The sequence below is a fragment of the Bufo gargarizans genome, chromosome 11 (genome assembly GCF_014858855.1).
Source record: "Bufo gargarizans isolate SCDJY-AF-19 chromosome 11, ASM1485885v1, whole genome shotgun sequence".
Lineage (NCBI taxonomy): Eukaryota > Metazoa > Chordata > Amphibia > Anura > Bufonidae > Bufo > Bufo gargarizans.
In genome coordinates this window covers 31,354,853-31,371,606 of record NC_058090.1, presented here as the reverse complement: position 1 = coordinate 31,371,606, position 16,754 = coordinate 31,354,853, and the positions used below count along the sequence as shown (strand labels likewise).

At 44.4% G+C, this 16,754-nt stretch overlaps 1 protein-coding gene across 1 annotated transcript in view; it reads left to right on the top strand.

Annotated features, from left to right (window-relative positions):
* The window catches only part of BRF1 (BRF1 RNA polymerase III transcription initiation factor subunit), a 266,657-nt gene that overhangs the window by 189,756 nt on the left and 60,147 nt on the right, over positions 1 to 16,754 (top strand). Inside the window, exon 12 of the mRNA XM_044271525.1 lies at positions 16,263 to 16,327. Coding sequence (XP_044127460.1) covers positions 16,263 to 16,327 — 65 coding nt within the window. The remainder of the gene's footprint in view (positions 1 to 16,262; positions 16,328 to 16,754) is intronic.

Here is a 16,754-nt window from a genome sequence, read left to right as displayed (position 1 = left end):
CTGCACCAGCATTGTGGTGGCTGTATCCAGATGTCGTGTCTGCAATATGCAGCGTCGCCTTCTGTGTGACTGGAATGTCTTACAGGCCTGTCTGGTTACATGCACCAGGGTAGCGTCCGGTTATGGACCCTCACAGTCCTGTCATTTTCGTATTTAAAAGGGGTTTCCAGGTGTTATATATTGATGGCCTATCCTCAGGATAGGTCATCAGTATCTGACTGGTGGGGTCCGACAGGTGTTTGAGAGGACTGCAGCCTTCTCACAGCTTGCCAAGCACAGCGCCATACATTGGATAGTGGCTGTGCTTGGTATTGCAGCTCAACCCTATTAACTTAGAATAGGACTGGGCTGAGCCAACCCCGTGCGATCAGTGAACGTCAGTGGCCTCTTCAAAGAGCTGATCACCGGGGAGGGGGTTCCTGGACTCGGAGCCCCCTTCCCTCTGATCTGATAATGATGACCTATCCTCAGGGTAGGTCATCAATATCAAAATCTCAGAAAACACCTTTAATGTGGTGGCTGGGGCGTTGTGGCCAACATCAGACTACACCCCCCCAGGCCCACTCATTCTGTTCAGAACATGGTACATACACTGCATATCATCAATACCATCTGCTAGGTCTTTTTCACGTCGTCCAGTAAGGCTTCATTCACATCTGCCTTTGGGGCTCTGTTAGCGGACAGCAACGCAGGTAAAATAGCAGGATGATCACGACTGACCTGGCACTGCTGGGTTTCTTTTTCTTCTTTTACTTCTAGAATTGAACTGAAAAATAGAAAAAAAGGACCCCCATGTGAACACTGTCTAAGAAATAGACTCTAGTGATTGAAGCAAAATTGGTTGGTGCTGTATAGAACCGACTCCACTGTACCCAGCGCATCCTGTTGTTCCACTAGGCCAGATTTACAGACAGTACCTGGTACTTTTTGGGCTACTGTATCAGAGGTGGTTCCAATCGAGCCAAGCTGCTACCCATGAAGGTCATGTGGTCACACCGCTGACTAGTGATTGGTCAGAGAGTCTCTTCACTGCTACCATTTACATCAAGGGGGCGCCATATCCGCCATATCCACCATGACAAACAATCTGGTACAGAACCGAGTAGAGCAGAGCCGGTACCATTCAGTGTAAAGATGGCATATGTCCTATCATGTCAGAACCTGAGCCCTTCAGAGGATCCTATGGCACTACGGTGGGCCATTCTAACCATGAAATCCACTCCTATAATCGGAGTGATTACCAAGTCTACTACATAATACTAACATATGTGATGCCCATGAATTGCATGAAGAGCAGTGTGTCAGTGGTCTGCATAGAGGACCCATTAAAGGAGACCAAGATCAATCTGAAGTGGGCCATGTGGTCTCACTCGATAATATATACGCCCTGGTATTACGTTACCCCATTATATATTATGCAGCAAGCGCCATCTTGATGATGATCCTTAAGGCTTGTAATGATACATGAGGCACAGGGTGGTTTGGGCACCTTTTGTAGTGACTGGTGACATCCATATAAAAACGAGATTGTGCTCTCTTCTACAGATGGCGCTTTATACATTTCTTATACTGTAGACCACTGTATAAAGTTTCCTTATCCACCACTGGCGCGGGCTCGTGGGCAGCGTCCCGACAGTGCTTTTGTTTTCCCAATGCAGCTAATCTATTTTGAGAAGCCGACTACCATAGAATTAGAAGAGGATTTGGAGAAGGACAATCTTATGGTATATTGATCAGCTTGCTCTGCTACCTATAGTGTGCAGGCTTTGCCTCAAGCAATAGCTAATAGCGAACACAGTATGTCTTTCAGTCTGAAAAACAAGTTAGTTTTGTCAGTTACTTTCTGTTACAAAAATGCTCCAGTTGTGAGATATTTTCTTTATTATATAATAATGGTGACCCCTGGTGTTTAATCTGCGTAGTAATGTGCACGTCCACTTAATGAGGTGGACGCACATGCTCAGTTCCAGGCTCCATCTGCCACCAGCCAGATCTACTGTTAAGAGCTGTGATAGAAAGGACATGCCCTCTAAAAGGACACACCGGCCTCTTGAGCTTTTATAGGGCGAGAGTTGTAGAAAGGACACGCCCCATGAGCTGGCAGCTTGAAGGATCTAGCACAGGGGTCAGCAACCTTCGGCGCTCCAGCTGTTGTGAAACTACAATTCCCAGCATGCTCCATTCATTTCTATGATATTTCTTAGAAAAGCAGAGCAAGAATGCATGCTGGGAGTTGTAGTTTTACAACAGCTGGAGTGCCGGAGGTTGCCTACCCCTGATCTAGCAGAACAATTGGAATAATGAATGGGCAGATCTCTGGATCCATGTGAGGTACAGGGCTGGTTCTAGCTTTCTTAGTAAGAGATGATCATGTTGTACTATACGATGTCTGATTTTCATTATATAACATCAGTCATGGCATAACACTTTGGATGCATATCCTCTTCCAGTCTTCTCTATATTGTAGTAGTGTGAAGTTGTCCGTGATCAGCACGGCGTGTCCTGTAGGAGAGCATTAACCATTTGATACCACATCTGCAGAATGAATCATGGTCACAGGCTTACACATGGCAGGAAATACTGATATACCCATGTGATGTGCAGACCACAATAGTGGGCACAAGTCTTGTACACCTGGACTTTGTTGGCTGCCGTACGGTGGACAAAAGTTGCTCAGATAATGTATGTAAAATGTCAGAAGCGCCTTAAGAAGAAGCTCAGAAAAGATGGTAAGGACTGATGTAATAAATGAAAATCAGATATCATATTGTAGGTGACAACCTCTTTCTAACAAAGCTAGAACCAGCCCTGTACCTCACATGGATCCAGAGATCTCCTCATTCATTGCTCTGCTAGATTTATATCAAGACCGCTCAAGGGGAGTGTCCTTTCTGCTGAAGCTAAGGGGGCGTGGCCAGGCTCTCCCTATCACACAGCTCAGGAGGTAGTTGAAAGATAGAATTGAGCATGTGCGGCCATCTCAGTGAGCAGGTCAAAGAAAAAAGAACAAACAGGCACCATACAGATACATTTTATTGAATAGCTCACTGGCTATACAAAATTTTTTATTACATGCAATTACAAAAGTATTCAGATCCAGGTGCTGATTTGAAAACTGTAGAATAATTTTTTGGGGACAACTTAAGGAAAGCCTTTAGCTGTAATTGTGGACCGTGTAACTTTAGTATAATATGCACAGTCTGATGTGGAGACACTGGGGAAATATTCACTTTGATGGAGTAATATTGGGTAATGTGATGGGTGCGGCACTCGGATAATTTGTAGAATGGTATGCCGTAACACTGGGATAATGCGTACATTGTGATGGCGTAACACTGGGATAATGCGTACATTGTGATGGCGTAACACTGGGATAATGCGTACATTGTGATGGCGTAACACTGGGATAATGCGTACATTGTGATGGCGTAACACTGGGATAATGCGTACATTGTGATGGCGTAACACTGGGGTAATGTGTACATTGTGATGGCGTAACACTGGGATAATGTGTACATTGTGATGGGCTAACACTGGGGGAATGTGTACATTGTGATGGGCTAACACTGGGGTAATGTGTACATTGTGATGGGCTAGCACTGGGGTAATGTGTACATTGTGATGGGGTAACACTGGGGTAATGTGTACATTGTGATGGCGTAACACTGGGATAATGCGTACATTGTGATGGGGTAACACTGGGATAATGCGTACATTGTGATGGCGTAACACTGGGATAATGCGTACATTGTGATGGCGTAACACTGGGGGAATGTGTACATTGTGATGGGCTAACACTAGGGGAATGTGTACATTGTGATGGGCTAACACTGGGGTAATGTGTACATTGTGATGGGGTAACACTGGGATAATGTGTACATTGTGATGGGGTAACACTGGGGTAATGTGTACATTGTGATGGCGTAACACTGGGATAATGTGTACATTGTGATGGGCTAGCACTGGGGTAATGTGTACATTGTGATGGGTAACACTGGGGTAATGTGTACATTGTGATGGCGTAACACTGGGATAATGCGTACATTGTGATGGCGTAACACTGGGATAATGCGTACATTGTGATGGCGTAACACTGGGATAATGCGTACATTGTGATGGCGTAACACTGGGATAATGCGTACATTGTGATGGCGTAACACTGGGATAATGCGTACATTGTGATGGCGTAACACTGGGATAATGCGTACATTGTGATGGGGTAACACTGGGGGAATGTGTACATTGTGATGGGCTAACACTAGGGGAATGTGTACATTGTGATGGGCTAACACTGGGGTAATGTGTACATTGTGATGGGCTAGCACTGGGGTAATGTGTACATTGTGATGGGGTAACACTGGGATAATGTGTACATTGTGATGGGGTAACACTGGGGTAATGTGTACATTGTGATGGCGTAACACTGGGATAATGTGTACATTGTGATGGGGTAACACTGGGGTAATGTGTACATTGTGATAGGGTAACACTGGGGTAATGTGTACATTGTGATGAGATCACACTGGGATAATGTGTACATTGTGATGGGGTAACACTGGGGTAATGTGTACATTGTGATGAGATTACACTGGGGTAATGTGTACATTGTGATGGGGTAATGTGTACATTGTGATGGGATAATACTGGGGTAATGTGTACATTGTGATGGGGTAACACTGGGGTAATGTGTACATTGTGATGGGCTTACACTGGGGTAATGTGTACATTTGGATGGGGTAACGATGGGGTAACACTGGGGTAATGTATACATTGTGTTGGGGTAACGATGGGGTAACACTGGGGTAATGTATACATTGTGTTGGGGTAACACTGGGGTAATGTGTACATTGTGTTGGGGTAACACTGGGGTAATGTGTACATTGTGATGGGCTTACACTGGGGTAATGTGTACATTGTGATGGGGTAACGATGGGGTAACACTGGGGTAATGTGTACATTGTGTTGGGGTAACACTGGGGTAATGTGTACATTGTGTTGGGGTAACACTGGGGTAATGTGTACATTGTGATGGGGTAACACTGGGGTAATGTGTACATTGTGATGGGGTAACACTGGGGTAATGTGTACATTGTGTTGGGGTAACACTGGGGTAATGGTAGGGATACTGGGTGGTGATGCTGTGATGAGAGATTTGGGGTCATCTGTAGAATCACATACTGTGTACTGGGGAAATGACTCTACCCTGTCATCTGTATATAGATATATCCGTATATTGGATATTGCAATGAAAGAAGAGGAATTGCATTAAGGGCGGGTAGTTGGGGATTGTCACATTACTGGGCACTAGGAAGGTTTATTAGGAATAGGCAGGTGACCTGAGATTCCCTTGTAAGCAGATTGCGGGACCACCAGCCATGGGCATTGTATAGGCTGGAGGGGGCTGTTTAGGAAAACGAGACATTGGGTGGCTTTTCTCTTTAAATCAAGACCACACAAAACAGCAGCTGCTTTTCGGAGGGTAAGCGCTTTCCTGAGAATGTCACTCCAGTTTTGCAGAAATAAACAAGAAGACATCTCTGTGCCGCTGGTAAACAGTCCAATAATTTAGCATTCCATAATTTATAGAGAATTTCCTGCTGTGCGCTCCATTTAAGGAAATCCTAATTTATCTCTCAATCCCAGCAAAAATAGCTCTGTCTGCTGCAGCGGAAGCAGCGAAATGAATTTAGAAAGTATACATCCTTCTGTTGTGCGCCCGTAATCTGCAGACAGGCTTGCAAGAAACATGGCCATATTTAGCATCTTGTGTCAGCGCAATTATTTACAATATCTGAACAGCGTGGAGCCGCATTACCAGCATAAAGGGGGCCAATCTGCAGCTGCAATCCACCAGAGAGCGCAGGCGGCTCCAGATGTCCATGCTTAACCCCTTCAGTTATTTCAGAGGGGCTTACAGACACTGCTGTGATGGGTTGATGACTGCAGAGGAACTACAACTCCCAACTGACTTGGTCTAGACTCATAGTTTTTCAACAGCTGGGGCAACAACGGCACCTGATTTGGCTGGGACCTGCGCAATGGACCTGCGAAGAGAAGAATACTTAAATTTGCTGCATGGCCTTGTGCACTTTGCTGGGCTCCACTGATGTAAACTCCATCTGTTTGACACCGATGCAGCCAGTCTCTGGCTGCAGCAGTGACCTGCTACCGTTGCATCATGACAAATGGTCACGTGGCGCAAGAGAAGCAGGTCACCGCTGTGGCCACCAAGTGTCTGCAGCAGCGTTAAACAGGAAGTTTACACCCTAGGAGCCGATCAGAGCCGCTGATAGCTGGAAAGAGAAGGACCCAGAAGCCAGCACCAGAAATAGTCACATAAGTATGCTTTCCCTTCGCAGGTCTGCCCCCAGGAGGGGGGGGATATAAAAAAATAAAATAAATGAGTGAACTTGTGTTTTACAAGTTCGGGTGTTATTACAATTCTGTTATGGATTCCGTTACCACGGGCTATAACGGAATTCTTTAAGAGGCATTCCGTCATTATAGAAGTCTATGGGCCGCATAACGTATCTGTTAGGACTCCTGCATAAGGGAAACCAGATGGATCCGTTATGCTGCCCATAGACTTCTAATATGTCAGAATGCCTCGTGGTAACGGAATTGTAATAAAACTCGAACTTGTAAAACACAAGTTCACTCATCCCTATTGTTTATATTTGGGACAGAATAGGTTAGAAAAAAAATTCCAACCTCCTCTACTGCCGTTCTGAATCCCTGTAATAAAGATAACACGTTATTATTAAATCACCCCATGAACAAAGTAAAATACATGAAAAAAAACAACAACAACAAACTATATAGTGCAACCTCTGGCCACACACATACACGTGAACAGAGCTTAGCAGCCCATACAGAGCCAAAGTCTGCTCAAGAAGCGAATAAGTCCTATTTTTTGGTCCCCATTTATTTATTTTAATTTTTAAGAATTTTAGAGGTTGATTTTGCCATGCACAGAGGCCTATGGAGGCAGCACCAGCCATACAGCGCCTGTGGCCATCACCTTTTGGGTCCAGGGTTCAGAAGACCTTAGATTACTTTTGTATGGGGCGAGCGCTGGAGAAGATAAAAGCCGGCTCCTTGTCTTTGTGTACTTAGAGGAGGCTCGACACCTGCACAGGGATCTGGAGTAATTCTTCTTTTGAAAGTGGAGTTATGCGGTTACCTATAGCCTGCAGTTATAGAGAACAGCTCATCGCTTGTGAACCACATCAAACCAAGCAGATGGAGGCTTTCTTCCAAAATATCATTCATAGGTGGCAGATCAGACGCAGCGCCACATCTGTGTTTGTAATGGATGGGATCTGCTTTATGTTTTCCGTTTTATATCCCAGGTAACTGGAGAGAGATTAGGATGATTTATTTCCAGCATTTGATCCTCCTCGCCCAATCAGATGGTTTAGTATCAAGTTAAATGGGTATTTCCATCCCAGACATTGATGGTATACTGCTAGGATATGCCGTCAGTGTCAAATAGGTGCACTGGCTCAACTATTTCCTGCAGTCCCAGAGCCATGACATTTCTGAAAATAGCCGAGGATGCTCACTCTGCTATTTTCACTGCACATTCGCTGCTGCTTTGTGTACAGTCGTGGCCAAAAGTTTTGAGAATGACACAAATATTAGTTTTCACAAAGTTTGCTGCTAAACTGCTTTTAGATCTTTGTTTCGGTTGTTTCTGTGATGTAGTGAAATATAATTACACGCACTTCATACGTTTCAAAGGCTTTTATCGACAATTACATGACATTTATGCAGAGTCAGTATTTGCAGTGTTGGCCCTTCTTTTTCAGGACCTCTGCAATCCGACTGGGCATGCTCTCAATCAACTTCTGGGCCAATTCCTGAGTGATAGCAACCCATTCTTTCATAATCACTTCTTGGAGTTTGTCAGAATTAGTGGGTTTTTGTTTGTCTACCTGCCTCTTGAGGATCGACCACAAGTTCTCAATGGGATTAAGATCTGGGGAGTTTCCAGGCCATAGGACCCAAAATGTCAACGTTTTGGTCCCCGAGCCACTTAGTTATCACTTTTGCCTTATGGCACGGTGCTCCATCGTGCTGGAAAATGCATTGTTCTTCACCGAACTGTTGTTGGATTGTTGGAAGAAATTGCTGTTGGAGGGTGTTTTGGTACCATTCTTTATTCAGGGCTGTGTTTTTGGGCAAAATTGTGAGTGAGCCCACTCCCTTGGATGAGAAGCAACCCCACACATGAATGGTCTCAGGATGCTTTCCTGTTGGCATGACACAGGACTGATGGTAGCGCTCACCTTTTCTTCTCCAGGCAAGCCTTTTTCCTGATGCCCCAAACAATCGGAAAGAGGCTTCATTGGAGAATATGACTTTGCCCCAGTCCTCAGCAGTCCATTCACCATATTTTCTGCAGAAGATCAATCTGTCCCTGATGTTTTTTTTTTTTTAGAGAGAAATGGCTTCTTTGCTGCCCTTCTTGACACCAGGCCATCTTCCAAAAGTCTTCGCCTCACTGTGCGTGCAGATGCGCTCACACGTGCCTGCTGCCATTCCTGAGCAAGCTCTGCACTGGTGGCACTCCGATCCCGCAGCTGAATCCTCTTTAGGAGACGATCCTGGCGCTTGTTGGACGCCCTGAAGCCTCTTAACAAGAATTGAACCTCTTTCCTTGAAGTTCTTGTTGATCCTATAAATTGTTAATTGAGGTGCAATCTTAGTAGCCACAATATCCTTGCCATAATATCCTTGCCATTTTTATGCAACGCAATGATGGCTGCACGCGTTTCTTTGCAGGTCACCATGGTTAACAATGGAAGAATAATGATTTCAAGCATCACCCTCCTTTTAACAGTTCAAGTCTGCCATTTTAACCCAATCAGCCTGACATAATGATCTCCAGCCTTGTGCTCGTCAACATTCTCACCTGAGTTAACAAGACAATTACTCAAATGATATCAGCAGGTCCTTTACAGCCGGTTCAGACCTGAGCGCACTGACCTGAGCGCTGTGTATGCGCGATTCTCCGGCGTCTCACATACGCGGCTCCGGTAGTATGCGAACGCCCATTGTCGCGCGTCCTCGGAAGTCTATGTACGGGAACTTTTCGACAAGACGCCCCAAAGAAGCTCCTGAACTTCTTGGGGCGTCGGGCGTTTTACAGCGCGATCGTACGTGCTGTAAAAAGCTCAGGTGAGAACCATGCCGATACGGAAGCATTAGTTTCTCTTGTTGAGCGTTTTACAGCGCGTAGGAACGCGCTGTAAAACGCTCAGGTGTGAACCCAGCCTTAATGACAGCAATGAAATGCAGTGGAACGTTTTTTTTGGGATTAAGTTAATTTTCATGGCAAAGAAGGACTATGCAATTCATCTGATCACTCTTCATAACATTCTGGAGTATATGCAAATTGCTATTATAAAAACTTAAGCAGCAACTTTCCAATTTCCAATATTTATGTAATTCTCTAAACTTTTGGCCACGACTGTACACTTTGGGGCTCCCATTCTGGATATAGGGGTCCCAGAGTTGTGACCCGCACCTATCTGACATTGATGTATACCCTGGCGATATGCCATCGGTGGCTAAGATGGCAATACAGGTAGCCATATAAGTTAGACAGCAGCTATGTCTTCTAACCCTAACCCCCCAGCTTAGTCTGCATGAGTTCTAAAAACGGAGAGGGGAACAAACCACCGCCATACACCTTATATCTCCTTTCAGAATAAAAGGAAAGGGCGTGTTGAAATTTGGCTTGCCCGATTCTTCTTTCCCATAGTATCTGCTGACCGAGGAGTCAGGGGACCCTCGTACACATTAGACTGGAGCGATGCAAGGATTCCTGCCTTGGCGTTCACATGAGAGCATGTGAGCTTTCACTAGTGATTGCGCAGGTAAAAGGAATAAGTAATGTCCATGGGTCTGTGTGTGCCTATGTTACAGGAAATGTTTTGTTCCTGCCCTTGGTAAGTTGGTGGGTGCAATGAAATATATAATAAGATATAAAGTGGTTCTTTACTTTGGAAAATACCTACTTGTTAGAAGGGTCCCTTGACAATAAGCTGATTGCAACGTGTCCTCCTGCTGAATCCATCCAGCGATCATTTGTGATCTGTAGGGAAACCTGGCAGTGAGTTTTGAATTGCCCTGCAGCGCCACTACAGGAGAAATTAAGTATTACACAGTGTGTGTAAAGGGTTGTCTAGACAGGACAGGACAGGTGAGAGAGAGGACTTTTTAACATCAAGAAGTGAGGACCCAAGCAATTTGCATGAGTTGTATAATGGGCCTGTGCTGTTACTGCCATGTGCATGAAACTAACATTTCTTTCCCATAAGTATCACATCAACAGTGTTGTGTCTGTGAGATCTCAGCCATTGAATTTGGGAGGTGCAGGCTGAGCACATGGACACCTTTACTGTTCTACTATTGTATTTCTCCCGCAGCAGCGCTGGACCCGGGCTATATCGTGTTCTCTCTGAATGTTGTCCTTGGAAGTGCCATGAAGTTTCATTTAGTTTAGTTTAGTTTTACTTGTGCCTCAACATGTCGGTAATTTATATTTTGAGTGTTTTGACGAATAATTCTAAATGGACTATAAAATATATTTTATTTGGGCTTGAACACAGACAATACCAGATCTTCTCCATGTTACAGACAAGTCTAGACCATAGCGTGAGCTGCAGAGTCCATAGAGTTCACCATCCACATCACTAGCTTCAGGACTGGTGTGTTATAAAAGCATGGATATACTGATGGGGGGACTTTATTACATGGGCTTCGGTATCACAACAATGACACCTTAGGGGGGTGACACAAAGCTCTCCCACGGCTAGGACTCCCAATTATCAGCCGTTATCTGCGGAGGATCCCAACACCAAGGGGAAGATTTATCATCTCCCTTGCTCCTGAAAAGTGGCAATAAAAACTCTCAAGCTGTGTGTTTGTGACTTTTTAAATGCAGTCACAAGTGCCTCTTTTTACACCACCCTCGCCACTTTTCTAAAAGAGGCCATGGCAAGGGGCGTGACCAATACCTGAGACAAAATTATCTTAATTAAAGGCAACCTGTCACCTGGATTTTTGGTATAGAACCGAGGACATGGGTTGCTAGATGGCCACTAGCACATCCGCAATACCCAGTCCCCATAGCTCTGTGTGCTTTTATTGTGTATAAAAACCGATTTGATACATATGCAATTTAACATAAAAGAGTCATATCTTACTTGTGTGACCAGAGAAGAGTCATATTTTCAAGCTCTGACTCATTTCAGGGTAATTTGCATATGTATCAAATCGGTTTTTATACACAATAAAAGCACACAGAGCTATGGGGACTGGGTATTGCGGATGTGCTAGTGGCCATCTAGCAACCCATGTCCTCAGCTCTATACCCAAAATCCTGGTGACAGGTTCCCTTTAACACCAGTTTTCTGGAGCAAATGAAGCCAGCAATCTATGGCACCTCTGAGCTGTTGTAGATTTCTGTTTAGGCGCATGGACTACTGGAGGATGCACCTAATTTATGATGAGGCTTGCACCTTGCCATGAATTAGGAGCATCTTCCGGCAGCGCAGGGGGATATCAAGACCTGTGCAGAAAGTGCTTGTCTTTATAAATCGTCCCCCAAGTGTTCAGACTCCTGCAGCGCCACCACAGGGGAAATTGACATGTTGGGCCCTCCTGGCTTACTGATCAGGGTCCTGAATGGGGGACCCTCCTGTATTACTTCATTTAATACCCAATTGCAAGTATATTGGGGAATGCAGTTGCAGTGTGTGTGTATATGTATGTATGTATGTATGTGTGTGTGTGTGTATATATATATATATATATATATATATATATATATATATATATTTATTTATATATCTCAAAGAAGAGGCAGCACTCCAGGATAAAATGAAACAGTGGCCCGCTTTATTTCCCCTGTGCCATATATATATATATATATATGTGTGTGTGTGTTAGTGACATACTATATTATATACCCTTACACTATTAGAAGATTGTAGCAGACAAACTGTATAGCTCCTCCAAGAGGTTGCAGCGATTGTAATGCAGTTCCCTAGAGTCCAGGTACCTTTTAATCTTCACTTTTTATGATATATTTGGTGTCCAATACCGGAGGGGACTATAGGTAAAAAAGAAGTTAGTTGTAGTTCACTAAGGAACTTGCCAATAACTCCGGTCCATTTGCATTTTATGGGGGGCTGTAAAGAGCGCGTCTTTCTATTACTCAGTGGCACATCCATAAAGCTTGGATTCTGCCAGTGCTTCTGAAATAGCTTGCCGTGGACACGTATCCTATATCTCAGTGATCTACTGTGCCATAAAGCTTTCCACAAATAAACATTTTCTTTATGCCAGGTCCCCGAGGAGCCGCTGCGTATTTCTATCTGCATGCACTGTTAAAAAATAGTGTTTGCTTATCACCAAGTTATCTAAAGGGCAAGTGAAGGTAGAATCTTAAATTAAAGAGAACTTGTCCACTCTCCTGACATGTCTGTTTTTAATGACTTATATTCAGGAGCACGTCTTTTCTTTGAACTCTGCATTGTGTTGGGTGTAGGGACATGCCCCATTGAGGGGGAATGGTAACACCCAGTATTTATACCAAGAGGCATAACAAAGGAATGGGATAATGTTGTCATTTCCGGTTGGTGAATGTCGTGTATGAGATAAAACGTATGAAAAATTCTCCAGCATTTCACATTGTCACATCCTTAAAGGGCATCTGTCTGCAGATTTGTACCTATGAAATTGGCCAACCTGTTAGGCTTCGTTCACTGCTCTGTTTAGGAGCAGGAGAACGGAAAGGACGGAGAAGTCACATAACTGAGCCGAACAGAGCCCTTAGGACCCCATAGACTATAATAGGGTCTGTTATGTGTCCACTCAAAAGATGAAACGGAGACAAAAGTCCTTCATGCACAACTTTTGTCTCTGCTCCAAAATCATCTTCTGAGCGGAAACATAACGGACCCCATTATAGTCTATGGGGTCCTTAGGCTCCGTTCGGCTCAGTTAGGTGCCTTCTCCGTCCTTTCTGCTCTCCTGCTCCTAAGCGACTGAACAGTGATGTGATTGAAGCCTTATATGTGCGCTCAGCACCTGAAGGCATCTGTGTTGGGCCCATGTTCATATGTTCCCGCATTGCTGGGAAAAATTAGGTTTTAATATATGCAAATGAGCCTCTAGGAGCAACGGGGGCGTTACCAGTTACACCTAGAGGCTCAGCTCTCTGCAACTGCTGCACCCTCTGCACTGCTTAGCCCTGTCAATCAAAGGGGTGGTCATGCTAGTAAAAATATTTTTAAAAGGGTCCGCTTAAAAAACACAAAAAAGTCATACCCTTTCCACCACTATTCTGATAGCTTTCTGGGTTTCTACTTCCTGTTCCCTCTCGACACACAGGAAATTACCTGTCAGACAATCACTGGCTGAGGCAGGGCCACCACTGCAGCCAGTGATTGGCCGAGTGGTCTCTTCCTCTGTGTTGAGAAGGACCTGTGGGGACCTGACAAGCTTCACAACAGGAGAGGCAAAGGATCGGTGAATATCATGGTTTAGGTTTTTCAATGTCATTCTGACCCTTTAAAAGAATAACATTGCAGCCGGACAACCTTTTTAATGGCTGTAAGCGCCAAGTTATTTTCGTGGACATAGAAGGATCTGATAAATTTTTTAAGTAGCAATAAATTAATATTATGTTTTTCCTCATGAGAATAGTCTGTGGTGAGACACAAGTGATATCATCTCATGCGTTGTGATCTCATCGTCCTCATCACAAAGAACATCTGTTATTTCTGCCATTGCTGGAAATGTCTGAGGTCTGTAAATAATTCATGTGCTCTCTATTCTCCGGCCAGAAAGCTGGAAGTAGCAACAAATTAATTAGTCGGAAGTACTTCTAGTAATAGCTGGCCAGACCGAAAGCTTCATGATCCACTCTTAATTACCGTGTTTTGGAAGGTTGCATCCAGTGGTTCTGCAGGAGCCATGGTATAGAAAGCAGAGAGATTTCATTTTGCTGTAGAAGATTTGCCTTCTGCAAATACAGAAAAATTATGTAAATTATACAACTTGTCTAAAATCTGATTTATATTTCCAGTCTCTTTTAAACTATGTTTGATTTCTTCCTCCCCGTATATACAAATGGGGCGGTGGAAATATAAAGGGGAATTTAACAGCAGCCTGTAATCAGATGAGTAAAGCGCTGTTCATATTGGCATTGTAGGTCCTATTTATAGGCGACAACACCCTTCCAGATTTGTAATATTAGGCTGGGTTCACGCGGGCGTTGCGGGAAAAGATGCGGGTGCGTCGCGGGAACATGCATGTTTTTTTTCTCCGCGAGTGCAAAGCGTTTTAATGCTTCATGCGCACGCGTGAGAAATGTTTGGTACCCAGACTTCTTTGAGGAAAAGGACCTGTGGTGACGTCACTGCGCTCATTACATGGTCCATCACATGATCCATCACCATAGTGACCATGTGATGAGCGCAATGACTGTCACCACGGGTCCTTTTCCTCCTGGACAGCAAAGAAGAAGACAGAAGAGAAGCCGGGCTGCGCGAACAAGTGGATGAGGAGAGTTAAATTATTTTTTTTAACCCCTCCAGCCCTATTCTACTATGCATTCTGTATTTCCCTTATAATCATAATAATGATCGGGTCCCCATCCCGATTTTCTCCTAGCAACCATGCGTGAAAATCGCACAGCATCCGCACTTGCTTGCGGATGCTTGCGATTTTCACGCAGCCCCATTCACTGCTATGGGGCCTGCGTTGAGTGAAAAACGCACAATATAGAGCATGCTCCGATTTTCACGCAACGCACAAGTGAAAATCACCGCTCATGTGCACAGCCCTTTAGAAATGAATGGGTCCGGATTCAGTGCGGGTGCATTGCATTGCACCCGCGTGGAAATCTCGCCTGTGTGAAAGAGGCCTTACTGATAAAACCGCAACAACGGATCCCATAGACTTAGTGTCACGGCGCAGTGTGGTAAATACACTCCACACTGAACACAGAAAGGAAGGGAAAATGTATTAGGCCTGGAACCTAGGAAAAGGGAAATGGTCACACCTAGTGAGTCTCTACGCCGAGCCCTGACTGCTGTCAGTATGAGCAGAAGTCAGAGAGAACCAACACCAGGACTTCTACAAACAAGGAGCTATCAACCGCATAGCATGATGGGTGAGGCAAGACTAAATAGAGGAGAACAACACAGAAAGGTGAAACCAAAGAGACTGTCAATCACGTGCAGCCAGTCTCCTCGATCTTCTAGTCCTAGTCACAGGCGGGACCGTGACACTTAGGGAACATTTACACAACCGTTACAAACAGCCGTGGGGTGCAGATTTTTTTTTTTTTAAGAGCCATCACATGGCTGTTTTCAGAACTGTTGCAATCTATGGGGCCATTTTTTTAATGGCCAGTGAAAAGCAGAAGTAAAAAAAAAAAATAGGACATGTCCTATTTTTGGGCCATTTTGACAGCCAAATGGAGCCATTGAAATCAATGGGCCAGTTTTTAATGCACCCGTCTAATGGTACTAAACAGGGGGTATACTATAGGAAAAAAACTGCTCTCCTCACCACAGTCAAGCTGGGAACACTTGCTCTGCACTGGAGGCAGCAGAACCTGACGCTCCCAGCATCATGACATCACATGATCATGCTGGGAGCATCAGGTCCTGCTCCCTCTAGTTCAGAGCAAATGTTGCTGGTGTGCCTCTGGTTAGGTATTTTTATTTTATGTTTACAGGGGGCACTAATGAGGGGCCTATCTATACTGGGAGCACAACCAAGGACTATTGGGCACTGTGGGGGTCATTATTTATACTTTGGAGAGCTATGGGGTGTAGACTACTGCAGGGGTTGTAAACAAAAGCCAATTGAATAAATTTTTTAACAGACGCAAAACTGAAGAAAAAAACTGATAGCCGGAAATAAAATGGATGCATCCATTGATACAGTGGCACTATCCGGATAAGCCGGATCCTCAGAACACCGGGAGACTGTCCTCTGCCGGAACAGCCTGCCAGATAACTGTGCCACAAGTGTGAAGTTAGCCTTGGAGAGGTTTTAACCTTCTATCCTTAGTGGTTCCTGGAGGTCCCTCCCCCGAGGTTCAGAATTAATATGCAGAGTAATATATCATTATAATGTAGCAGCATTTCTTTCATATTTTTTTCTCTGTTACTAAAGTCGATGCTTTCAAATAACAGAAATAGCATTTCACTGAAGTACTGCTTACATTTCAGCAGGTGACAGTGTGGAAGATGGAGAGCTGGACCTTAATGGGATTGACGACAATGAAATAGACAGGGTGAGACCCGATTTTCTCCTTTTATGTCAGGCGATATAAATGTGTTTAATCTAGTCTGTTTTCCGGTGTCTATTATTGCTCAGTTTGTTGCGTTGAGAAATTAATGGACTTATTAGCAACTGCACTGCTGAGAGCTCTCCGAGTGATCTATGGAATGAATATTACATTATTAGTGAGCAGTAAATAAGGAGATGGCTCCAGACAGTAATATCAGCTGACAGCATGCACATTGCCCACCAGTCTGATACGTATATATAAGGGTCCTGATACCAAACCATGCCTCATCCAGGTGAACCAGTGACATTGTGGAAGTACAATATGGGCATGTACTACTCCAGGACTTCAATATGTCTATGGGCAAGCAAGTTGTATGCTGTACAGCAGGATGGATACGCATGTATCACCATGAAGATTTCCAAACCAGTAA